A 27,652-nucleotide genomic window follows, 5' to 3' on the forward strand; every position below is an offset into this window, starting at 1 on the left:
AATTGGTAACTCCATTTGCTGATTTAGATTAGGGAGTCTGTCGCCAGATTTAACCCTATTAAGCTAGCTGACATTAGCGATGTTCTAATGTCAGCTAAACCTAACTAACCTATTCCTACTTTTATCTATGCCGCCGTTACCCCAGAAATCTAACTTTTATAATATGCTAATTATCCTCTAGGAGCGGGGGGGGGGGGGGGTGCGTTGTTCCTGCTCCTAGAGGCTCGGTTCTCCCACCTTTGTTGCCTCCCTCCAAGTCCTGATTAACAGGGCCAGGCAGCGCTCACATCTGTCTGCCAGCCCTGTGCTCTGGTGAAATCTCGCTCCATTTAGTATTCGGCGCAGGCACGGTGAGGAAGCTGGTAGCCTGTGAGTGTCTTTCCCTCAACGCGCCTGCGCTGAATGCTGAACCAGAGCACAGGGCTGGCAGACAGATGCGAGCGCTGCCTGGCCCTGTCAATCAGGACTTGGAGGGAGGCGACCAAGGTGTGAGAACGGAGCCTCTAGGAGCAGGAACAACGCCCCCCCCCCTGCTTCTAGAGGCTAATTAGCATATTAGAAAAGTTAGATTTCTGGCGTAACGGGGGCATAGATAAAAGTAGGAATAGGCTAGTTAGGTTTAGCTGACATTAGTACATCGCTAATGTCAGGTAGCTTAATAGGGTTTAATCTGGTGACAGAAGCCCTTTAACAAAAGATGGAACCTTAGACTGAAAAGCTGGCAAAGTCCTTAGTAAGACCTTGTCTTGAATAAAAATTAAGTAAGGTTCGGCACATGCTAGGGCCTGTATCTCCCCCGTTTGGCCGAAGAGATTGCTAGTAAGCAACAGGCTTTCATGGACACAAACTTTAAATGTAACTCCTGCAGTGGTTCAAAAGGAACATTACATAGTTGATCCAGGACCACACAAAGGTCCCACTTCGGAATCGGGTCGATGACCTGAGGTCTGATTCTTCTAACTGCTTTAACAAATCTTTGTATTAGCGGCTCCCTGGATAATTGTTTGCCTAACAAAGCCGATAAGGCTGATATATGTACCTTAATCGTACCCGGCTTTAGACCTTTGTCGAATCCTTCCTGCAGGAAGTTCTGGATATCCTAAATTTTAGGAGAATGGGAAGATACTCCATTTCTTCAACCCCAAAGATCGAGCACCTTCTTGATTCTGAGGTACACTTTATTTGTTATGTGTACTCTGGATTGTAATAGGGTTCTTATTACCGCATCTGATAAGCCCTGTCCTATTAAAAGGGGTCAGTCAACATCTAGGCCGTCAATTGCAGTTAGTGTAGATCTGGACAACATCTGCCGTCCTGAGTTATCAGGTGTGGAATCTGTGGGAGCCTCCAGAAGGTTTTCCTGCTCATCAGCATAAGCAGGGTAAACCATGCCCTTTTAGGCCAGTACGGACATATTAGGATCTGGTCCCGTTTGAACTTCTATAAGACCTTTGGTAGGAATGGGCGGAAGTATGTAGGCCAGCCTGAAGTCCCAAGGGACTGAAAGGGCATCTAGGGCCCAAGGGTTGTCTTCCCTGAACAGGGAGCAGTACAGAGGCACTTTTGCATTGGCTCAGGTAGCCATCAAATCTACCTGGGGGTCGACCCCACCACCTCTTGAGTTGAAAGAATATCTCCAGGTCCAATAACCATTCCCCCGGGAGGGGCAAGTTGCAGCTTAGACTGTCTGCAACAGCATTCCTCCTTCCTCTGATGTGTATATCTGACAGCTATTGAATATTGGCCTCCGCCCATACTAAGATCCGCTCCACCTCTTTGAGGAGGGATAAGGATCTGGTACCCCTGGCAATTTAAATACGCAACGGTGGTCATGTTCTCCAATTTTACTCTTATGGCTCGTCTTTGGACCAAGGGATGGAACTGTGTTAGGGCATTGTATACTGCTCTCATCTCTCTGAGATTTGAGGATAATAATATTTCCATTGGGGTCCAGGTTCCTTTTGCCCTCTGGCCCCTCATGTGGGCACCCCATCCTGTAGCCGAAACATCGGTAGGGACCTTGGTCCATCTGGGAAGGGCATACTTACTGCCATTGTTTATAGAGCCATCCACCACCTCAGGGAGTTTCTTGTCTCCTTGGGGACTAATGTCCAGAATTACAGGTCTCATTCCCACTTCTGCAGAGTTTCCCATTGTAAGCATCTTGTGTGCCAATTCATCCACGGAATTGCCTGCCTAGCAGCAGTCTTAAGAGACAGTGTCTTCATCATCTGACAAAGGGATACAGGTCCGACCTGCCTCAGGAGCTGTACATTCTGGCACAGAATGTTCATCTTCTTCGCCAGAAGGGAGACAGTCATCTCTTTGGTGTCCAAAAATGAATCCCAGGAACTGCTTCTTCTATGATGGGATAATACTGGATTTCTGTCTGTTGACTATCCAACCTAAAGCCGGAATTCTGTCGAAGATTAACTGGAGATGCATGTTGAGTATCTCTGCGCTCGTCCCCTTCACCAGCCAGTAGTCCAAATATGGGATTACAGTTATCCCTAATTCTCTGAGGCCTGCAACCATCAGTGCCACCACCTATATGAATGGGACTGATGAAATCCCGAATTGGAGTGCCGTGAACTTCAGATGATATAGCTGTTTGCCCAGATAAACTGCTATGAACAGGAACTTCCGATGCTTTTTGTGAATGGGTATGTGTAGATAAGCATGTTTTAAATCTATTGTAGCGAGGTAATCTCCTGGTTCCAGCAGATTTAGAACGGACTGAACCGTTTCCATATGGAAACTATTCTTTTGTATGAACCTGTTTAGATAACTCAGATCCACAATAGTCCTCCACCTCACCTGATGTTTTGGGACTAGGAATGCACTTGAATATTCGCCCTGAAAGATCTCTCCTTCTGGGACAGGCTCTAGTACATTCATCTGAATAAACTCCCTTATGGCTTGCTCTGTCTGGGGGCTGGAAATACAGCTCTATACGATAGCTATTTTTTACGGTCTCCAGGACCTATAGATCTTTCACTAACTCTTCCCACTCTGCATAAAAATCGCTTAACCCCCCCCCCCCCCCCCCACAGGCATAACTCTGGCGTCAGAAGTCCAATTTTCGTTTGGAGGAAGGGACCCCTCTACCACGGATTCTTCTCCGCAGTGTGGAGGATCCTCTGGAGATACCGCCTTTTGCCGCAGATATCTCTCCTCTCTCTGATCTTCTGTGCTCCGCGCCTCTATTGGATGAACGAAAGGAAGAATACCACTTTGTAGCAGCATAAAGAAGGGACTTCCCTTTTATTTGACAGATTCTCCATGAGCAAGTCCAGCTCTGGTCCGAAGAGCCTATTCAGACAAAATTCCATTGCACAGAGTGTATTCTTTGAGTGGACATCTGCCCCCCAAGGTTTTTATCTATAAAGATCTTCTACCCATGGACCGGGGTGCAAATCTGGCCTGCTGCACTGAGACATCACAGAGGAAATCGGAAGCCAGAGCAACCTTCTTAAAAGATAATAATATATCTCTTGGTACACCTCTATCTATGTCTTCCTCCATCTGGAGAAGCCATGCAAGGAGGTTTATAGAAACCGTATAAGAGGATAGAGCTGCCTTCACCTGGCCTGAGGCTGAAAGGTAACTTCTGCGCAAAGCATTATCCAACCGCAAAATTAGACCCATCCTCACTAGGGAATAAAGTGCGTCTAAATAATTTTGATATGGCAACATCTAGGGGGTTACTTTAGGGGGTTCTCCCCACAGTTTTTCCTCTTCTTGCTCTGTCATACACATGGTTTTTAAACCTCTTATTAAATATTGGTCCCTTATCTGGCGTCTTCCACTCATTGACCATAAGCCTCTTTACTATAGGGTCTACCTTAAAGGCTCTGGATTTTTAGGGATACCTTCGTCCCCTATTATCTCGGCCTGTAATACGGCCTCGGGCTTCAAGGATTTAAATAACCTTGACATTTTCTACAATGGAGATAGATTCAGGCCCTGATCACTACCTTCCAATTCAGAAGTCAATCTCGTCTATGACCTTGTCATGTCAGATTCCCTGGGGGATGAATATATTCTTTCAGAAATAGCACCTGGCCTTAACTCCATCTCCAGAACTTTCGGTTTCATTATCTTTAGCTGGTGATTGTTTGAATTGTTTGAATGCATCATGGACAAAGTCCTTCATCCACAAAAATACATCCTTATTGGATAAGGGCTGATCCTCCACAGGAAAATCGTTCGCTCTGCAGTCTGAGTCGAAATAGAACCATCCGGCAGGGGGGGTGTTACTCGATCTGCAGGACAAATGTTTGCGTTTCCCAGCAGACTTCCCTGCGGAGGAGCTTCTGTCTTCAGAACCCTGAGACATCTACAATAGAGCAGAGTAAAGCATGAATTCTTTTTTTTTTTTTTAAGAACCAGGGTTTCACAGTCAGACTCCAAAGCTGGTACTTGCCAGTCCCTAAGCTGTGCATCCCCTGCAATCTGACAAGTCACAGATATATTCAGCCCAGAATAACCGTTTATTCTGCCTTATTGTACTAGAGACTTAACGGCTAATACCACAAGTGAGAGATCTGACTAACAACCTCCACCTATAGAAGGAGCACCTACAGTGTAAACCTCACCGTGCACAGGGAATCTTCTAAGGAATAAACATAAGAAAACTGCAAATGGAACTGAGAAAGATTGCCTTTCTCTCTATTCCCTCTCCTTCTTACCCAGGAGAGCAGAACACACAGGCAGGTGTAATTTGAGAAGATTGAACAGAATCCAGCATCTGCAATATCCACTAGAAACCAAAGGAGAACACAGATATTAAATAAGCAGGAAGCCTAACACCTCTAGGATGCAGAAGCTTCTCTTACCTTCACAGGAGTGTAGGAGCGCACCGCAGAGCGGCGTGGAAGATGGGCGCCGCCATGTTTTTATCCCTCCCTCCTTCCTGCGTAGCCGCGCATGCGTTGGGACACATGCATGCAGCGTCGGCCGTGAGGAGGCGGAACCTCCAGAGGGAAGCTCCACTACCACCACCGAAGGTAAAGAAATTAACCCTACTGCCGCATGAAGGAAGCAACGAAGCAGGCTTAATAGGCATTACAATAGCATAGCATTTGGTAAATTTTAAAGCAAAGAATGACAATACTAGTGAACAGCACTGTAGCCCTTCCGACTAATATAGTAGCTGAACCCCAGCCCTTAACTCTAAGCAATGGCTATAAAGTGCACAGACCGACCTAGGGAGTAAATATGAAGTTAATAATAATAAAAATATACTTCCCAACATCTCTGCCTCCTTCATAGAAGGAGGCTATCCAGGAAGGACAGAAGAAAACACAGTGGGAGGTTCTAAGCTAAGGAGTAATATAGGATCTGCTATTAATTGATTAATTGCCATCTCTTGTCCTATGTTTCAGGAGGATTAGAAATGCCTGTGGGTGCTGCTGCTGAAGGACGACAATGAAAAAAAGATTTTGAAGAAAGTTTTAGTTGTGCAGAAGAAGTAAAAATACAAATTTTAATTTGGTATTGGCATAATTGTACTGACCTGCAGAATAAAGTTATTCTGTAGAAAGCAAAAAGAGAACATGGATGGCACATCCACTTGTTATGCATTGATCTATTGCTTCTCAGCATCATTTATAAACTATATATTCGAGTCACTTCATATACTATTTGACAAAATACATAGGCCCACTCTTCACGTCAAAGTGATCTCTTTAAATTGGGTCCCTATTGTAATTTTCTGCACCACCATGTGGTGACCATGGTCCCCGCAGCACCGCACGCTCGGGTGGTGAGACCCAGCAGTCCAACAGCAACCCTGTGGTTAGGATAAGCCCCCAGGCACTGGGCCCTAACAATGCAGGGACACAGCATCAGAGCCACAGCAGCGGCCACGCAGCACTGTAAACAGATCACAAAATCTCACTTTCTCGCCCAGTTTCCTTGGGGGACACAGAAGACCTTGGGTATAGCTCATCTCCATAGGAGGCGTGACACTAAGTGAAAACTGTTAAGCCCCTCCTCCACAGCTATACCCTCAGCCTGGAGAGAGAGACTGCCAGTTTTTGCTTAGTGTCCAAGGAGGCAAGACACTCCCTGCTACTGCAGGGCTGATTCTCCTTGTTTAAATTTTGATTTTTTCTTTTTTCTTTTCTTTTTGTTCCAGATCATCAGGGACAACAGAGTCGCACTAGACCTCTCTGTTTCTCCCGGGGTCGAGCTGCGCCAGTGCCGGTCACCGCACTGCTGCCTCCCCCACAGAAGGCAAGGAGGACCAGGGCAGCCCAGCTCCCCTGTATCCCGCCAGCGCAAGGGTCGCCCGCACGCCAAGCCCCTCTTCCAGCGTCCTGCCACTACGGTGCCAGTAGCTGAAGGGGCGACCCTGCTGGAATGGACCGAGGGTGAAGACGGCTATGGTGAGAGATTGGCTTCTCCAGCCCTACGACCCCCCCCTTTCCACCACCACCACCACCCGGTCTCCTGCGGGCCTAACCCCCCCCCCCCCCCATGGCCCATACTGTGCCTCTCTGAACAGCTTTCATAGCTGTGATGGTGAATGCCTTGCCTCTGATGGCAGAGGTCATGAGTTCGAATCCCTGGACAAACCTTAACCCTTCCACTGCTGGATCTAGGCTGGCCCCTGGGGTGCCGCAGGGCGGCAGTCTGCTCCCTGCTTCCCCCCTCCCCCTCCTGGCCCCCATAGGACATGCAGCTGCTGTCCCCCTTTAATGTCCCGCCGGTATATGATACTACGCGGGCACCCGATCTCGGGGTCCCCCCATCTCCTTACCGGAGCGTTGCTCAGGGCCTGGGGCCCGCTCCTGACAGACCTCGCCTCCGGCTGGCATGGACATTCCGGTGCGGCCGGGCGCCGCAATGACCTGCTGGGCCGCCATCGGGCCTGCGGGGCCGCAATTCCGGCACTCCATTTGGGCCCGACTCTTCCGGCCTGCGGGGTGGGCTCCCGCGGCCGGTTTAATGCGCCGCTCCGCCTCAGTCCCGGCGGTATATAATACTATGCGGCCCCGGTCGGCCGGGCGCCGCACAAATTTAGGCCCCGGCTTTACGGCCTACTAGGCCGCGAAATTCTGGCCTTTGTTGGAGGGGGCGGGTACCTCTCCAGGCGCGAATTCTTCCCGCCTGGGGCTTCCTCCGCCCCCAGTGGTTCGCAGCGCCGGCCCCCAGGCCGGCTCCCTGTTAACCCTTTGGGTGCAGGCCGGCTCCCAATGGGCCTGTATGGTTGGCCACCCCTTTTTTCTCTTGCATCAAGAGAATCTGTGCCCCTATATGGTGGTTCCCCTTTAGCCTCAGAGAGGCTGTTTTACAAAAAAAAAAAAAAAAAAATTTTTAAAATGAAAATTAAAGATAAATAAAAAATAAATAAATAAAATATGAAATAATAATGAATTAACAGATTCTTGTGGGCTGCGCAGGACGCTGCAGCCTCATCGCAGTAGTGCTGCCTGTCTGCATGCCCCCCTTCCATAGGCACCATGGTTTCGCGCTCCCAGCCTGCGTCGCTGCCAGGTGCATTTCCCCTTTTAGGCGGTTTCTTGCCCTCTCCCGGGATGCAGCGCGGGCCAAGTGCATGCGGTCAGTTCTGTAGGCAGCATTCGTCACCCTCTCCAGGTATGGTGCCTGCCATGGGCATGACCCCCCCCTCCCAGGCGGGATACTGCACTCTCCCTGGCTGCGGGCTGGCCCTGTGTATGACCTTCTTAGGCGGATTGCTGCAGGTTCACCGGATACGGTGCTGGCCATGTGCACGACCCCCTTCCATAGGCGGAACGCTGCACTCTCACTGGATTCGCTGCCAGCCGTGTGCGTGACCCCCTTCCATAGGCAGAATACTGCACTCTCACCGGATACGGTGCTGGCCATGTGCACGTCCCCCTTCCATAGGCGGAACGCAGCACTCTCACTGGATTCGCTGCCGGCCGTGTGCGTGACCAACTTCCATAGGCGGAATACTGCACCCTCACCGGATACGGTACTGGCCATGTGCACGTCCCCCTTCCATTGGCGGAACGCAGCACTCTCGCTGGATTCGCGGTCGACCATGTGCGTGACCCCCTTCCATTGGCGGAATGCTATACTCTCACTGGATTTGTTGCCGATCATGTACATGTCCCCCTTTTATTAGGCGGAAATCTGCACTCTCACCGGATGCGGTGCTGGCCAGGTGCACGACACGCTTCCATAGGCGGAACGCTGCGCTTTCACTGGATTCGCGGCTGGCCATAGGCATGACCCCCTTCCATAGGTGGTATGCTGCACTCTCATTGGATTCGCTGCCGGCCTTGGGCACGCCTCCTTCCCTCAGGCGGCATGCATACACTCCCTCTGTCTGTGGTTGTTCTCTCGCCGGTGCGTTGCTGGCCATGTGCATGAACCCCTTCCATGGCGGGGTGCTTGCACTCTCGCTGGATCCGCTGTCAGCCATGTGCATGGCCCCTCTTCCGTGGGCGGTGTACGCACTCTCACTGGATTCGCATTCGCTGCCGGCCATGGGCATGCCTCCCTTCCTCAGGCGACATACACACATTCTCACTGACTGTGTTTGTCTCTCGCCAGTACGTTGCTGGCTATGTGCATGACTCCCGTACATGGCAGGGTGCTCTCACTCTCCCTGGATGGGATGCTGGCCATGTGCATGACGCCCGCTGCACGTGCAAGCGGGCGTCATGTTTACACATCGCACCAGCGCCGTACATGGGTGGAACGCTTGCACTCCCGTTGGATTCGGTGCTGGCCTTGTGTGTGACCACCCCTCATTCCAGGGGCGGACCTTTGCACGCTCATGAGATTCACGGCTGTCCTTGTACGTGCTGTGCTGGACTTGTACATGTCCCCTTCATTGGCGGAGTGGTTGCACTCTCACAAAGTTCGGTGTTGGGGGAATTATTGCACGCTCTCTTAATGCTAGGATAACCCTGTGCATGTCCCCCTTTCACTAGGTGGACCTCCTGCGCTCCTGCAGGATTATATGGTATGTCCTATGTCTCTGGAGTAGGTACGGCCTTAGGCGTCACCCCCTTTTGGGGTGGGCCTTTGCACTCTTGCCGACTGCAGTTTGCCAGGTTCATTTCCCCTCTTTCGGGGCGGACTGCTTACGTTCCATCGCGTGCCATGCTAGGCTTATGCATAACTCCCCTTCAGGTTGCACTTTGCACTTCCATAGATGCTGGGGCACTCTGTGGCTGGCCCTCTTCTCTGAGTGACTTTTTTGCAGGGAGCGGCCGTTTCTTGTGCGTTGTTTGGGCCGTTTATGCCTTCTCCTCCTGTAGGTGGGTTGGCCTTCTCACTGCTTACGGGGCTGCTCGTACGTATGCTTCCCCTCCTTCCTGCGACATCCCTTTGTTCTCTTGGGTTACTTGCCGCAAGCCTTGCACTCGTCTCTACAGAGATCGTTCTGTCCACCTGACCCGGAGGGCTCTGTGCTCTCTACTGCACCGAGCTGGGTGGTACTCATTCATTTCGTTGGCCCTTCCTCCCGGGATGTGTTCGTGGTTCCTAGATGCGTGCTGTTGTCTGCAGCGCCCCTCGGATTCTTCGTTGGCTCTGGCGGGACTATGGTTCCTTCGCCTATTACCATTTCCTCCTCTTCGGATGCAGTGTGGTATGAGTCCTTCCTCTTGGCGCCCTCTACGCTTCGGTCTGATCTGCTACCAGGTTCGGGCCACTCTTCTCGGGAAGATCACCCAACTTCTCTTGGATGCTCTATTACCCAGGTCCGGAGGACTTCCACCTTGGGTTCTTCAGGGTATTTGCCTTCTGCGAGGCGGTGAACCTGGCGTCTCACAGTGTAGCAGGGTTCTGCTTTTGGGCTGTCCTATGACTTCCCTGCTGCCCACTCCTCCTTTCGGTTGGGGGGTGTGATGCCGGCCTCTGTCTCGACTACCTTGTCTCGCCGGCTCTGTTTGGCTCCCCGTTCGGTACGGATCACGCCGATGTGGCTTCTGCCCGGCCAGGCTTCAGAGGCTGTTCCTTCACTGTCCTCCCCTCTGGGGGGAGCATGGTTGTTCATGTGGATGGTTCCGGTGTTCCTTTGGTCTCGTACTGTCTCCCTTGTTCACACTGGCTGTATTAGCTGTGTGCCTCTTGCTGGGTCTACCGCGTTCTGTCCTCCCGCTGGGTGCAGATTGCGTTTTCCATTCTAGGCTATGGTCCTGCTGTAGACTTACCTTCTTGGTAACTTGGGGGGACTGCCCTTCGGTCCAGATTGTCCTTCGATCTCCCACACCAGGACTGTAGATAGTCTTCCTGTGGTGGCTACATAAGCATGGACTTTAGCCTGTCTTGTCCTGGCATCTGGCGGATGCTGGGTGGACCCTTCGGTTCCCTTCCGTCTGTCCTTCTGCTCCCCCACTCCGGGGGATACGGGACAACGTTGCTCGGAGGCCGACGGGACCAGTTTTGCCGACCCTTCTGCCCGTGTTACTGGTCTGCGCCTGGTCACATTGGGTTTTTATCCGCTTGCCCAGGTGACTCCAGCGGGCTCGCTACTGTTCGCTCCTGGCTGTGTTTCGTCCAGGATCTGTCGTTGGACTTAGGGTTTTTTTGTCTGGGTGTCGGTGGGTAGCTGGGCATTCCCCATTCTGCCCTTCTCCCCCCCATGGTTCTGTCTTTCTCCAGTCCGGCCTGGACCTGGGACTGGGACTCCTTTGCTTGAAGTGTCAAGTGTCGGCGCTGTCCTTCCTCTTCCAGCGTTCCCCGGCCCTCGGGGCCTGTCCAGACCTTCTTCCTCGGAGTGGCTCTTTGGTTCCTCTGTACTGTACTCTCGGCGCTCCAATCTTGTCCTTGGAGCCGTTACAGGAGTTCTCTCTGCCCCTTCTGTCCTGTACGGTTGTGTTCCGTATCAGTCGTGTCTCTGACGGGTGCCGGAATGGCCCCTTTTTTTGTTACGAGCTTTGTCTTTTCCAGGACAGGGCTGTTCTGCATCCCGTTTCTTCCTTCCTTCCTTCCTTCTGAAGGTGGTGTTTGCCTTTCGCTTCAACACCTCACCTATTTGGACGTTGTTTGGGCCTTGCCGTTTTTACTGTCTTTGGTGTCACCGTTCCTTTCACCAGAGCGGTCGGTGCCTCCTGGGCCGGAGGCATTGGGCTTCGGCCGTGCATTTGGGCACGGCGGCCACAGGTCTGCCTTGCACGCCTTACTGGGTTCTACAGGGTGCATACTCTGACTTTGGCAGATGCTGCCTTACCCCGCCTGGGTTTACAGGCGGCGGTTCATTGATGCCTTTCGGGTGCTTCACCTTGGTGCTGTGGTCCCTCCCCCTTTTGGACTGCTTTTGAACGTCCCAAGGTCTTCTGTGTCCCCCAAGGAAACTGGGCGAGAAAACGAGATTTTTGTATAACTTACCAGTAAAATCTCTTTCTCGCTCTTTCCTTGGGGGACACAGCACCCACCCATTCATTGTTTTTTCTCTGTACGTTTTCCAAGTTTTTGTTACCCGTTGGGTAGTTGGCTTGTTGGTTCCTTGTTGGACTTTGCCTTTTCTCACTGCTTGGACACGCAACTGGCAGTCTCTCTCTCCAGGCTGAGGGTATAGCTGTGGAGGAGGGGCTTAACAGTTTTCACTTAGTGTCACGCCTCCTATGGAGATGAGCTATACCCAAGGTCTTCTGTGTCCCCCAAGGAAAGAGCGAGAAAGAGATTTTACTGGTAAGTTATACAAAAATCTCGTTTTTCCATGTGGTCTCAGAAACTAAACTGAGATCAGTTAGGTATTCACTGTTCTGCAGTGTCCTGCTAAAGATATTATGGCAATTTTATATCGCATGGTAAATGGCATAAAAAAAATTATTTAAACAGCTATGTTGAGAGAAAAACAGAAAAGGTATTTCTTTGAAATTTGCAGCTGAAAAATTTCACTATGTTCTTAAAGGGCATCTGTCAGCAGATTTGTACCTATGAAACTGGCTGACCTGCTACATGTGCACTTGGCAGCTGAAGACCTCTGTGTTGGTCCCATGTTGATATGTGCCTGCATTACTGAGAAAAAGGAAGTTTTAGTATATGTAAATGAAACTCTAGGCGCAGCGGGGGTTCTTGCCTTAACACTTAGAGGCTCAGCTCTCTCTGCAACTGCTGCTCCCTCTGCACGTTGACAGGGCTGTGCGTGATGCTTGGTCTTGTCAGTCACAGTGGAGAAGGTGTGGCAGTTGCAGAGAGAACAGAGCCTCTAGGAGTAACAGTAACTCCCTCATTGCTCCTAGAGTCTCATTTGCATATATTAAAACATCATTTTTCTCAGCAATGTGGGCACATATGAACATGGGACCAGCACAGATGCCTTCAGCTGCCAAGCGCACATGTAACAGGTCAGCCAGTTTCACAGGTAAAAGTCTGCTGACAGATGCCCTTTAACAGGTTGAAATGCAAAACTTCTATTTCTAGATACTTTTGAATGGGGACACACCCTAAGTGTAGCAAAGGTCCTTATTAGAAAAAGCTTTTAATACATAGCGTTTAGGGTCCATTCACACGTCTGCTAAATGGGTCTGCATCTGTTCTGCAATTTTGTGGAACAGGTGCGGACCCATTCATTTTCAATGGGGCCGGAATGTGCTGTCCGCATCCGCATTTGCCGATCCGCACTTCCGTTCCGCAAAAAAATAGAACGTGTCCTAATCTTGTCCGCAATTACTAAAATATGTAGAGAATAATAATAAATAATAAATGCATTTATTATTATTCTCTACATATTTTAGTTATATCTAAGCTATCACTACCTCCACCATTTTTGTAATTCAGGATACCTTATAAGAGATTATCTATATTCTTTTCAGATCCCTTGATAAAGGTCGCTACTCAACCGAAACGTTGGGGTTTTGTTTATGGCCTGTTACATTTATACTTTCTCTGGATGGAACAGAACAATGTAAATTAAATGTTATGTATTAAGAAAATGCTTTTATAGGACCTTTGGTGTGCCGTGGATTTCTCCTTGGAATAAATCGACGTATGTCCTCTACGAGCACCCACCACCAAGGGTGTGCAGATCTCATACTTCTCTTGCACCCTAAGTGTAGGCATGTATTTATGTGAGGCTGCACTAATACAGTGGAGGTTTACACAGTATACATTTATCAAACTGGTGTAAAGTAGAATTGGTGTAGTTGCCCATAGCAACCAATCAGATTCCACCTTTAATTTTCCAAAAGAGCTGTCAAAAATGAAAAGTGAAATCTGATTGGTTACTATGGGCAACTGAGCCAGTTTTACTTTACATCAGTTTGATAAATGACCCCATTAATCTTTAAACGGCTCTTTGCTGGATGAGCCATCACTATATGATTAACAGCAGTCTGACACCATGAACACCTCGCCGATCCGCTGTTTCTGTGTGGTTATGGCAGCACTTCTCCCAATTAAATGAATAGGAGCAGCACAACGGATACAGTTGCGTAGTTCCAGTGCTGACTTTGGGCACAAGCTACCCTGAAACAGGTGATCATTGGGGGTTTGAAATGTCAGGCCCCAGCCAGAGATATTAATGGCCCATCCAGAGACCATCAATATTAGTTTATTGATATTAGACATCTTTAAGCCTTACTGGCAGATGCATAGACATGCATGTACCAAGAGAGATGGGAATTTGAACATCCTTAATGGGGTTGTCTCACTTCAGCAAATATATATATATATATATATATATATATATATATACTTGGAAAATGAGGATGCAGCACACTATCTTGTTCGGGTGCAAATCAAGCCAATGTGGACTAGCACCACGGTCCAATTCAGTAGAGATAAAATAAGGCCAGCAGTACACCAAGGGTTTCAAAGAAAAAACTTGCGGTTTATTCACCCAATGTCAGTAGCAGCGATGTTTCAACCGCTTGTTGCGTTCTTTCTCAAGCTATGAGAAAGACCGCAACAAGTGGTTGAAACGTCGCTGCTACTGACATTGGGTGAATAAACCGCACGTTTTTTCTTTTGAAACCCTTGGTGTGCTGCTGGCCTTCTTTCATCTATATATATATATATATATATATACAGGGCTCACTCTGAATGGGCCCTGGTTTAGACCCTCGGGATATATACCAAAAAGAAAACTGCCGGTCAATGACCGGAAAATCCCTGTAGGGGTCCTACCTCTAACTTTTTAAAACAAATACTTTATTAATGTCATTAAAACCCCACCTGTACTAACTGAAATTTTAAAACTATCAGGCTAGATATGGGATATTAGCAATGCTGTGTTATTGATCATGGGGCCTTATTCAGGTATGCTCCTAGGGTTTTCCTTGCATGAGTGGGCAAGGATACTGTGTGGCTTGTTGCCACGAACGTGACCTAAATAGGTCTATCGGTATTTTAATGGCCGTGTATTGTACTCATATTATATTACTGGACGACTCTGTGTGTGTTGGATAGAAAGGAGCTTGTGCTTCCTATTATTGTTTCAGACCAACAATAATAGGAAGCACAAGCTCCTTTCTATCTAACACACACAGGGTCGTCCAGTAATATAATAGTAATATAACATGGTCACACTTCCTTCCCACCTGACGGGGACCTATGGCACATACTGTTTGATTGGAAGTACACATGCATTGGATCCACGTCTGTGTTTGGCTCAAAAAAGTGCATGAAATACTGCCACAAAAACTGCGCCTGTAATTACAACTAAGGCTACTTTCACACTGCCGTTTCTGGGTCCGCCTGTGAGATCCGTTACAAGGCTCTCACAAGCGGCCCAAAACGGATCAGTTTAGCCCCAATGCATTCTGAATGGATAAGGATCTGTTCAGAATGCATCAATTTGGCTGCGTTTGGTCTTCGTTACGTTTTTTTTTTTAGTCTGTCATTAAAACGCAGCTTGAAGCCTAACAGATCCGTCCTGACTTACAGTGTAAGTCAATGGGGACAGTTCCTTTTTTCACTGACACAATATGGTGCAATTGAAAACTGATCCGCCCCCCATTGACTTTCGTTGCCTGTTGCTAATGGCGATCCCCAGCAAAAATGCTTACAGTGGAGGATGCCCACAGCGGACCACAAGTACCACAATAAACATCCTACACAAGATAGCAATTATGTGGATGTGATAACCAATATAACAATATAATAATATATTATTTATATATTATTATTATATTGGTTATCACATCCACATAATTGCTATCTTGTGTAGGATGTTTATTGTGGTACTTGTGGTCCGCTGTGGGCATCCTCCACTGTAAGCATTTTTTCTGGGGATCACCATTAGCAACGGGCCACAAATGCAGGATTTGCTCCCCTTTATATACATGCACAACTGCATGTGGGTTTGAGCACTTCCTGCTTGTTTAAAGGGAACCTGTCACCTGGATTTTGTGTATAGAGCTGAGGACATGGGTTGCTAGATGGCCGCTAGCATATCCCCAATACCCAGTCCCCATAGCTATGTGTGCTTTTGTGTAAAAAAAAAAAAAAAAAAAAAAAAGATTTGATACATATGCAAATTAACCCAAGATGAGTCTGAGCTTGAAAATATGATTCTTCTCTGGTCACACAAGTAAGATATGACTTATGTTAATTTGCATAAAAGGCAGGAAGTACAAAAATGCATAATACTTATTGAATTTGTCTGCAAATGAAATTAAAAGTGTAATTTATATGTTTTAGGGTAACACAATGAACATTTAGTAACGCCCAGTGAGGGTAGCATAGTAGAGGTGACAGGTTCCATTTTTTCAGTTTGTTTGCACATTGGTTACTACCCGTGTTAGAAAGCCAGTTTTCCTTTTTTTTTTTTTTTTGCCGGTTAGACATCTAAAAAGAGACCTGGGGACAAGACTGAACCCAAAGTGGGGGCCCTTCTAGCAGAAAATTTTACCTCTTCCAATAAAATGGTTCTCCAGCTGTCATCCTGGTATAATAGAGGAATGTAATTTTGCACTTTCTTTTGACTTCATAGTATTGTTTGCTGTAACCTAATTCTGTAACAAAAACAGTGCCGTGTTCCTGTTTATCTTTTTAGAAAGGGACATAGCAGCACTTGATTAAAGCCTCCCTGTCCAGAGATTCTGCCCTGCGATACGCAGAATTCAAAATTAGACCAGAATAACCCCAGGCTAGTAACCTGTTACATAAAGCAGATGACTCTCTGGAAAAATTTCTTTAGAGGAACAGTTCCTTCTGAGACAAACCTTTTCATCATAAGGAATATTGTTAATAACATGCTTGGGGTCACATGAGCTCGCCAAAAGAATAGAATTCCCTGCTGAGTCCTTCCTAAATAGTTCAAAATGTACCCTATTATTGTGACCACTAAGTTGTATGTCCAGGAAGGAAATAGTTTCCTTCGTAAAAAAAATTGGCTGTAAATTTTAAATTCATATGATTTGAGTTAAGGTACATTACAAAATCATGGAAACTGGCCTCACAATCCTTCCATATGACCAAAAGATTGTCTGAATTGGAAAGAGAAAATATGTAGCGAGGCTCCCAACTGGCCATATAATTGTTTGCAAATGAGGGAGAAAATGTCACCTCCATAGAGGCCCTCCACATTTGCAAATAGAACCATCCATTGAAAGTGAAAAAATTATGTTGGAGTAAAAATTGGGTGGACATACACAAGAATTCCAGATTCTATGTGCTGTATTGGTCCAAAAGATGTTGCAAAGACAGTAAGTCCGAGTCTTGCAAGACTGAGGAGTAAAGTGTGACCATATAACATGTTGCCCAACTGAACTCCTCCTCCCAAATATCATTATGCATGGGGCCCAATACATGCTTAGTATACCTTTATGTAAGTGGGTCATTTTCAAAATAAAGGTTGCAAATAATGGTCAACCCATTCTCCCAGTTGCTCTCCCAAAGATCCAGTACCCCCACAATCTGATGCATAAGCAACAGGAAGATAGGTTTATGGATTTTGGGAAGTCAATGGAAGACTGGGTTGACAGAAGAATCCACAAAGATAAATTCTGCTAGTTTCTTGTCTAAAACCTCCAATAGTCTATCCAGCGTGTGAAGAAAGCTAGGTGTGGGGTCACTGGCCCATACTCAATATGTATCTGGATTACTCAAAAATGTATATTTTTTATTTTTGGTATAAACCTGCATTAAGAACGATGATCGTCCAGTAGACTGAGAACTGATCTTGACACCAGTCAAGTTTGTGATTCTTGAGAACTGGAAACCTCCGTTGAGTAATGAAGTTTTATCAATCCCCAGGTTCAGACATGTGAAGAAAGGATTGTCCTCTTTGTTCTCAACTGCCTGGTGTGTGGCTTTATGGAGAGCGGTGATTCCGAGAATGGAGTTTGCTTTCTTCCACACTCTGCAGGGGAGCTGGCCAAGATTTTCTGGCATTGCGGAGAGGCTGTGGCATTTTACACGTACAAAAACAAAGGTGAATGCCCAAAATGTCATTCTGTCTGTATTTTATTGTCCTTCCACTCCAATGACATAATAAAGTTTCAGTCGAGTCATGTGCTTATACAGCTACAAATGAAGGGTTAAAAACCAAGTGAGTATAAGCTCGTAAAGAGAAACAAAGAGAGGTTTTCGGGTTTTCTCATAATATGAAATTGGAACCACGTTTTCAGTGCATCCCTGACATTGCGTGGTAGATTCTGTTTGGTAATCAACAGATGGATTTAATTGTCCTAAGGAAATGGGAATTAATACTTGTCAATGACATAAACAGCATCTCCCCTCTCATGAATCCATAACGGCATCTTCTTAACTGCCTTATTAACAGTTTACTAGTTTTTTTCTTTAGTTAAAGGGTTATCCTAGTTAGATAAAATTATCCCCTATGCACCACTGATCACAAGAATGTGGGTCCCATACCCCTGAAAAGAATGCTCTATTCATCTCTATGGGACTGTCGTAAATAACCAAATGTTTGTACCTGGCTTTCTCCGGCAATCCCATACAGAATAAATGCATGACCTGCCACTCCATTTATTTTGGGTGTATGGGGCCCCCATTTTCGTGATCTAATAGCTATTACCCCCTATTATCCCTTTAATCATCAGTATCCCTATTAAACTCTGATATTAAATTATACCTCCAGTGAGAAAATACACAGTCGAGTCACATTATTATGACCACTTCCTAATTTCGACGTCAGCAGCGCGTAGCTCATAAAGGAAGTTATGTGTCATGAGCTGGCTTGGTGGGTATATAAGGTGTGCAATAGGCTGTCTGCACAAATATCCCTCATTAGTGTCATGGGTAAAAGGGACGATTTATCAGAGTTGCAAAAACAGATGATTCTTGGCTTTTGGGCAAAAGGTGGCAGTATTTCTGAAACTGCACAGTTTGTGAAGTCACAAATTGGTATTGGCTCCGTGGCTACACCTGCTTGGGGGCTATGGGTTGGTGCTCACCCCGCGACTCACCCCTATGTCGCAAAGAGAAAATGTCTAAAGTAGTTTTGGATGTGGGGGCCACTCCAATATCTAGAGTTGTTTATGACGATGAAGGGATATCTTGGTACAATGTATATTTATTTATTAAGAAACTAAATGAAACTAAATAAAAAGTGCTGTGCGCGTATTATCAAAGAATACAATAATTATTATAAAGAATAAAACCAATTTATTTGGATGGTTAGCTTAGGATAGAAAAAAAAAAAAAATAAGGACGAATTTAAAAAAGTATGTAATTCATTTGTGGAAAAAGTAATTTCATGAAGTGTCTGCTTCATAGGAATATTCATCCACTGATGTCTGTGGGGTAATAGTCTTTTGACTTATATCCAGTAGATGGGGCTATTACTCTTGAATTAGAGAGTATAAAGCGATCGGAGTGAAATAACATCCAATCAAAGTATTAGTTCATATTCATCATTGGTTGTTTGGTATTAGTTCATATTAATCAATGATTGTTAGGTATTATATGATACAGTCTTTCTATATCAGCAAAATGAATTCATTGTCTCGTCAGCCGATCGCCGCCTAAACAGCAGGGAGGCACTGTATTAAGGTCAGATATATAGAAATATGTTATTCCTATGTCTGCCATTAAATATGTTGCTGCCAATAAATGCACTTGTTGTATCCAAAAGGAAGATAATATTTACTTTGTATATGGTCTTGGATTTTTCAATCTCTATGTGGTTACATTACCCGTCCCATAGATGCTGAATAGATTGGGAGTTGTCTGCAGCGATGTATGCTGGTTTTCTCCGCTGTACTCACCAGCTCCTGACATGGCATCCCACGTGAGCTTCAGCGGTATCTTGTCCTCCGAATGGAGGCAAGAGTGCTGGGCTGTTTGTTTCCTTGGTGCGTACAGTTGCCGGATCGGATGTTGAATCCTGTAGAATTGTCAAAGTTGCTTAAAGGGATTCTGTCATCTCGTTTTCTGTTATAGAGATGCGGACATGCATGGCTAGATCGCCGCTAGCATGTCCGCAATATACCGGTCCTATAGTTCTGTGTGCTTTTTATTGTGTTTAAAAAATGATTTTATAGATTTGTAAATGAGCCTGGTAAGGAGCCCAAGGGGCTGTACGAACCTTCTTGGAGCCCAGCACCGCCTGTGTCCTCCCAATCTCCTCCTTGCTCACAGTTAGATTGCCGTAAGTTTGCGATGCGCAAATTCGCGCATGTGCAGTGCCGGTATAGTATTCCTTCCCTGTGCTGGCATCAGCCTCAAGGAAGGAACTGCGCATCGCGAGATTACGGCAATCTGATTGTGACGAAAGGAGGAGATTCGGAGGACATAGGCGGTGCTGGGCTCCTTCACAAGGGGGCGTGGCTGGGCACCAATAAGGTTAGTACAGCTTACAAGGCTCATTTACATATTTCTAAAATCATTTTTTAAACAAAATAAAAGGACACAGCCCTATAGGACTGGTATATTGCGGACATGCTAGCGGCGATCTAGCCGTGCATGTCCGCAGCTCTATAACCGAAAACGAGGTGACAGAATCCCTTTAACTATATAAAGCATGTATATTGCTGCAGGGAATAACAAACGCGTTTCGAAGCGCAATACTTCTTTCTCAGTGGCCTGCAGTATATGAATTTGGCGCGACTTTTAAAGAGAAATCGCATCATCATGGGGAGGTGCCCTCAAATTAAAAATGGGGGAGGGGAGAGCCATATGAAAAAAGAGCCATAAGAGAAAACAAAGATAGCTATTCCAAAGATAGAATAAATTGTACCAGATCTCCGATGATTATCCATGAATACTATTATAGGGTATGGATGTGGGGATCTTTGTACTATGGCCTTACTATGTGTACATATAATACGCCCCATAATGTATATGTACATGCGCATAGACTGTCAAACAAGAAGGAGAAACGTTCTAATTTTTCGTTATTAATAATATAGAGCATTTAGGTAACTGGAAAATTTTTGGTATTGTATAATAAATTGAATCAATAAAGCTATAGTAGCCCGCATATCTATATTTTTTAATTGACCTGTGTGGTTATTTGTTAAGTGCGATGTTCGGTGCAATGAATTAGATTTGAATTATACAGTTCCCATCTGAATTTTGCCAGCTAATTTGCCTGCATAAACCCACCTCTTCAGTGCCTGAGGGCACATTAATCTCTGAACTGTCTGCTAAAGAATTATTACCTCCACAATACAGAGAATTTCAGCATGTCTGTGATAAGAAAAAGGCAGATAAACTACCCCCACCTCGTCCATATGATTGTCCAATAGAACTGTTACCTGGAGCTGAATACCCTTTGATAGTATCTACTCTCTTTCTGAACCAGAACTAAAGGCCTTAAAGGAATATCTGGATGAGTATTTAAAGAAAGGCTTCATCCGGCAATCTACTTCTCCAGCTGGAGCACCTTTTTTCTTTGTTGAAAAAAAAGATTCCACCTCGCGTCCCTGCATTGACTATAGAAGACTTAATAATGTCACTATAAAAAAACGGTATCCACTTCCTTTCATTCCAGAACTACTTGAAAGGCCTCGTACTGCTAAAATATTTACTAAACTTGATCTTAGAGGAGCATATAACTTTGTCTGAATTTGTCCAGGAGATGAATGAAAGACTGCCTTTAAAACATGGTATGGACATTTTGAGTATCTTGTCATGCCTTTTGGACTTTATAACGCTCCAGCCACTTTCCAACACTTTATCAATGATGTTTTAAGGGATATGCTGGATCAATTTGTAATTGTGTACTTGGATTAATCTTTTCAGAAAACTGGGAACAACATCACAAATACATCTGCAATATTCTGCAAAGGCTTCGAGAACACTGTTTATACATCAAACTTGAGAAATGTGAATCTGAGCAGACAACTGTTCAATTTCTTGGAAACATTCTTTCCCAGGAAGGTCTGAGGATGGATCCTAGAAAGATCAAGGCTGTAGTGGAGTGGCCAATTCCAAGAAATGAAAATGATGTACAGAGATTTATTGTTTTTTCCAAGATCATTGCACCAATTACACAACTCAATAAGAAGGCAGTACATTTTGCTTGGAAATCAGAGGCTCAGGATGCTTTCACTAAATTGAAGACTCTCTTCACATGTCCACCGATATTAATTCACCCAAATCCAGAGCTACCATTTACTGTTGAGGTTGATGCATCTGATTCTGCAATAGGAGCAGTCCTGTCGCAGCGGTCTGGAGATAAGATGTTGTTGCATCCTTGTGCCTATTTTTCCTCACCAAATGTCCTCATTTGAAAGGAACTACGATATTGGGAATAAAGAACAGCTAGCAATTAAAAGTGCATTTTCTGAGTGGAGGCATCTCTTGGAGGGAGCTCACAATCTTATAACTGTGCTAACTGATCATAAGAATCTCAAATTTATCTGTAGTGCCAAAAGACTATCTTCCAGACAAGCAAGATGGAGTTTATTCTTTTTTCGGTTTAATTTTATCATTACCTACCGACCTGGATTAAAAAACGGTAAAGCAGATGCTTTATCTAGGATGTCTTTTGAGCCTACACAGAAAGACAAAGGTCAAACCAAAATTTTTGCTGAAAAAAACTTCATAGGGCCCCTCATTCTAGGGAGCTCTTGAGTTTAATTAAGAATGGATATGAGAATGATTCCTTCCTTAGTCATCCTACAAGGAATGTCAATCTCTGCTTCAAAGATGGTTACTGGATGCAACTGGATCATCAATTATATGTACCAGAAACTTGACTTGATGTTCTAAAACTAATTCATGATTCTAAGCTGGCTGGACATTTGGGTATTAGACTCAAGAACTTCTATCTTGTTCTTTTTGGTGGCCAAGTTATAAGAAGGATGTCAAAAGATATGTTTCCTCATGCTTGATTTGTGCTCACAATAAGACTGCACACTCTTCTCCTTTGGGTTTGTTACAGCCACTTCTTGTTCCTTCTCGACCTTGGGGCTCAGTCTCAATGGATTTTGTTGTCGATCTACCTCCTTCTAAGGGAATAAACACTATTCTGGTTGTCGTAGACTGTATTACAAAGATGCCCATTTTATTCCCACTAATGGAATACCCACTGCAAAACAAACTGCTGAACTTTTGGTTCGGGAAGTATTTAGATTACATGGTATCCTTGACAATGTGGTATCGGATCGAGGTGTGCAATTCACTTATAAATTCTAAAGCTTTTGCTCTGCCTTGGGGATAGGAATACATTTGTCATCTGCCTTTCATCCTCAATCTAATGAACAATCTGAAAGAACTAATCAAACTCTTGAACAATACCTTCGATGTTTCATAACTTATCTGCAAGATGATTGAAAGACTATCTCCCCACAGCTGAGTTTGCATACAATAACAGAACTTTACGGAAAACAGTAAATTTGAAGAAGAGGCCATAAGAATGAAAGATCAATTTATGAATAAGGAATATCCTGAAGAAATTATTAATAGTGCATTGGATCTAGTCAAGAGATTAAAAAGACAGACTTTCTTCTCTGATGGTTCGGATAAAAACAAAAATAAAAATAAAATACAAAAAGAAGCAGAACGGAGAGTCATCCTACCATTTAATGCACATTATAAGCAAGTCCAATATATTCTGAAACAACAGTGTTGGACTGGGGTGCCTAGGGCCCACCAGTAAAATTCATTTTGGGGGCCCACTATAAAGCTACATGCAAATACTAACCACCCATACAGTGGCAGCAGCAGCAAGATGCTACAATGTGATTATGGGGGCCCATGCAGTGACTTTGAGAGGGCAGCTCATGGGGAAAGAGGACATGGCTAGCTTGAATCTATATCTAAAAGTCATCTCAGCCCCCCCCCCCCCCCATGTGTCTATAATAATAAACTGGGCACTGTGTTAAATAATGTGCCCAGGTTTTCATATTAACATAGGCTGGTTGAGCCGCTCTATGCTGCCTATCTATATCTAGTGCAGTCCGTCTACTGCGCCATGTGCCACTTCTAAAGGGAGGGGAGGGACTAGGGGCCCACCAGGGGATTCACCTGTACCCCTGTGGGCCAGTCCGAGCCTGTGAAACAACATTGGCACTATATATTGGACGATAAAACAATAGGACACTTACTGCCAAAGTCACATTTGATAACTTTCACGAAAGTGCCTAATTTAGGCCTTAAAATAGGGCCCTCCATTAAACAACAAAAGAGGAAGAAAGTCTCTATGTTCCAAAACTGGACAAATATGAATTGTTTCTTTAGGTGTGGGAGGTGCACTGCCTGCAAAAACACATTTCCTAAAAGAACACTAGAAGTGCCATCCACACAGAATTCGTTTTCCTGGAAGATTAGGGACAGTCTGTCCTGTAACTCCTCCAGTGTCATCTACATCATCCAGTGCCCATGTCAGAAACGGTATATTGGGCGCACTAAACGACCATTAAAAACAAGAATATCTGAACATATGACTAAGATCAAAAATGGGTTCGACAAACATTCCCTGTCGAGACATTTTAGGGAAGTCCATAATAAAGACCCCACTAAACTGACATTTGCGGCACTGGAGAAGGTGAAACGACACTGGAGGGGTGGTGATCACATTCACCTAATGTCTAGGACGGAGTCTAGATGAACTTTTTGAATTCAGGAGTTTGCTTACAGCGGGTCTCAATGCCGAACTAGAGATCTTCGGCTTCTTGTGAGGGGGGGTGGGCGCCTGCCTCTGATGGGAGATCGCAGTGGTATTCTTGGCACTGCGATGTCCCTTTGGAGATGGGCCCCCATCCCAATACACCTGCAAGATATTTCACAAACAAATGTATTGTTCAAGTTATCTCATAGAGCAGGGATCAGCAACCTTCGGCACTCCAGCTGTTGTGAAACTACGATTCCCAGCATGCTCCATTCATTTCTATGAGAGTTCTTAGAAGAGCAGAACAAGTATCATGCTGGGAGTTGTAGTTCCACAACATCTGGAGTGCTGGAGGTTGCCTACCCCTGTCATAGAGATTCTACATCCCCACATTTGTGTCTGTGCAATTTAATAACTTTTAGCCATTTTAAGTATTTTAATATTTATATGTAAATCGCATTGTTTATTCATTTTGGGAATTTTCAAGGAATGATAATGAATTTTTGGAACATTGAAATGAATTGTAATTCCAATTTAGCAGTCTTGGTCATGAAAAACGCATCTGCTGAAAAAATCGCCTTAAAAAGCATCAAAATCGCATTAGATCGAATTTGTCTCTTTGAAATCCGCTGCTCCAGGACTTACTTTTTACCATTGTGTCTGCTTTGAGATTCGTTCCTCCAGGATTTGCCTATTACTGAGTAGAGTATAAATAATGGAGTCTAAGCATATGGAGTATAACCACTGAGGAAGAGGTCAGCAAGACCTCGAAACGCGTCTGGTGCTGTATACTGATGCTTTGAAAGATTCCATAAACCAGTTTAAGCATGGCCATGCGATTTAAAAACTCTGAACGAATTCAGCGATTTGTGAGACGATCTTTCAGCCACATTAGAACACAACGCGAGAAGAAACCCAGCCCGTGATTTTGCACTTAACCCCTTAAGGACACAGCCTTTTTACACCTTAGGACCAGGCCATTTTTTGCAAATCTGACCAGTGTCACTTTAAGTGCTGATAACTTTAAAACGCTTTGACTTATCCAGGCCGTTCTGACATTGTTTTTAAGTCACATATTGTACTTCATGACACTAGTAAAATTAAGTCAAAAAAATATTTTTTTTTGCACCAAAAAATACCAAATTTATCAAAAATTTTGAAAAATTAGCAAATTTCCAAAGTTTCAGTTTCTCTACTTCTGTAATACATAGTAATACCCCCAAAAATTGTGATGACTTTACATTCCCCATATGTCTACTTCATGTGTGAATTATTTTGGGAATGATATTTTATTTTTTGGGGATGTTATAAGGCTTAGAAGTTTAGGAGCAAATCTTGAAATTTTTCTGAAATTTACAAAAACTAAATTTTTAGGGACCATTTCAGGTCTGAAGTCGCTTTGCGAGGCTTACATAATAGAAACCACCCAAAAATGACCCCATCTAAGAAACTACACCCCTCAAGGTATTCAAAAGTGATTTTACATATGTTGTTAACCCTTTAGGTGTTGCACAAGAGTTATTGGCAAATGGGGATGAAATTTGAGAATTTCATTTTTCTGTCTATTTCATTTTTACCCATTTTTTCCACTAACAAAGCAAGGGTTAACAGCCAAACAAGACTGTATCTTTATTGCCCTGACTCTGCAGTTTACAGAAACACCCAATATGTGGCCGTAAACTACTGTACGGCCACACAGCGGGGCGTAGAGTGAAAGGTGCGCCGTATGGTTTTTGGAAGGTTGATTTTTATGGACTGGTTTATTTACACCATGTCCCATTTGAAGCCCCCTGATGCACCCCTAGAGTAGAAACTCCCTAAAAGTGACCCCATCTAAGAAACTACACCCCTCAAGGTATTCAAAACTGGTTTTACATACGTCGTTAACCCTTTAGGTGTTGCACAAGAGTTATTGGCAAATGGGGATGAAATTAGAAAATTTCTTTTTTTGCCTTATTTTCCATTTTAACCCATGTTTTCCACTAACAAATCAAGGGTTAACAGCCAAACAAGACTGTATCTTTATTGGCCTGACTCTGCCGTTTACAGAAACACCCAATATGTGGCCGCAAACTACTGTACGGCCACACAGCGGGGCGTAGAGTGAAAGGTGCGCCGTATGGTTTTTGGAGGGCTGATTTTTATGGACTGGTTTATTTACACCATGTCCCATTTGAAGCCCCCTGATGCACCCCTGGAGTAGAAACTCCCTAAAAGTGACCCCATCTAAGAAACTACACCCCTCAAGGTATTCAAAACTGATTTTACATACGTCGTTAACCCTTTAGGTGTTGCACAAGAGTTATTGGCAAATGGGGATGAAATTAGAAAATTTCTTTTTTTGCCTTATTTTCCATTTTAACCCATGTTTTCCACTAACAAATCAAGGGTTAACAGCCAAACAAGACTGTATCTTTATTGCCCTGACTCTGCCGTTTACAGAAACACCCAATATGTGGCCGTACACTACTGTACGGCCACACAGCGGGGCATAGAGTGAAAGGTGCGCCGTTTGGTTTTTGGAGGGCTGATTTTTATGGACCGGTTTATTTACACCGTGTCCTGTTTCAACCCCCCTGATGCACCCCTGGAGTCGAAACTCCCTAAAAGTGACCCCATCTAAGAAACTACACCCCTCAAGGTATTCAAAACTGGTTTTACATACGTCGTTAACCCTTTAGGTGTTGCACAAGAGTTATTGGCAAATGGGGATGAAATTGGAAAATTTCATTTTTTTGCCTTATTTTCCATTTTAACCCATGTTTTCTACTAACAAAGCAAGGGTTAACAGCCAAACAAGACTGTATCTTTATTACCCTGACTCTGCCGTTTACAGAAACACCCAATATGTGGCCGTACACTACTGTACGGCCACACAGCGGGGCGTAGAGTGAAAGGTGCGCCGTTTGGTTTTTGGAGGGCTGATTTTTATGGACCGGTTTATTTACACCGTGTCCTGTTTCAACCCCCCTGATGCACCCCTGGAGTCAAAACTCCCTAAAAGTGACCCCATTTTGGAAACTACGGGATAAGGTGGCATTTTTTGGGGGAGTATTTTTAGGGCAAATATAATTTTTGGTTGCTCTATATTACATTTTTGTGAGGCAAGGTTACCAAAAATTGAAATTCTGAAGTGACCCCATTTTGGAAACTACGGGATAAGGTGGCATTTTTTGGGGGAGTATTTTTAGGGCAAATATAATTTTTGGTTGCTCTATATTACATTTTTGTGAGGCAAGGTTACCAAAAATTGAAATTCTGATATTTCATCTCCATTTGCCATTAACTGTTGAGGAACACCTAAAGGGTTAATAAAGTTTGTATAATCATTTTTGAATACCTTGAGGGGTGTAGTTTCTTAGATGGGGTCAATTTTAGGGAGTTTTTACTCTAGGGGGGCATCAGGGGGGCTTCAAAAGGGATATGGTGTCAATAAAAAAGGCCATCAAAATCGGCCTTCTAGAAACCATGTCGGTCCTTTCCTTTTGCGGCCTCCCTTTTACGGATACAGCAGTTTACGACCACAAATGTGGCGTTTCTGTAAACTGCAGTATCAGGGTAATAAATTTTAACTTTTGTTTGGTTGTTAACCCTTGTTTTGTTACCGAAAAAAACGGACTGAAATGGAAAAGTGCCAAAAATAGCTGTTTTGGCACCGTTTTTTTTTTTTTTTTTTTTTAACTGTGTTAATCTGGATAGTTAGGTCATGGGATATTGTTATAGAGGAGATTCTTA

The 27,652-nt window shown here is 44.8% G+C and overlaps 1 protein-coding gene across 1 annotated transcript in view; it reads left to right on the forward strand.

The window, feature by feature from the left end:
* The window catches only part of LOC122929570 (protein FAM169B-like), an 89,164-nt gene that overhangs the window by 25,485 nt on the left and 36,027 nt on the right, over nucleotides 1–27,652 (forward strand). The window contains exon 5 of the mRNA XM_044283193.1: nucleotides 17,152–17,329. Coding sequence (XP_044139128.1) covers nucleotides 17,152–17,329 — 178 coding nt within the window. The remainder of the gene's footprint in view (nucleotides 1–17,151; nucleotides 17,330–27,652) is intronic.

Source organism: Bufo gargarizans, chromosome 2 (assembly GCF_014858855.1).
Source record: "Bufo gargarizans isolate SCDJY-AF-19 chromosome 2, ASM1485885v1, whole genome shotgun sequence".
NCBI lineage: Eukaryota > Metazoa > Chordata > Amphibia > Anura > Bufonidae > Bufo > Bufo gargarizans.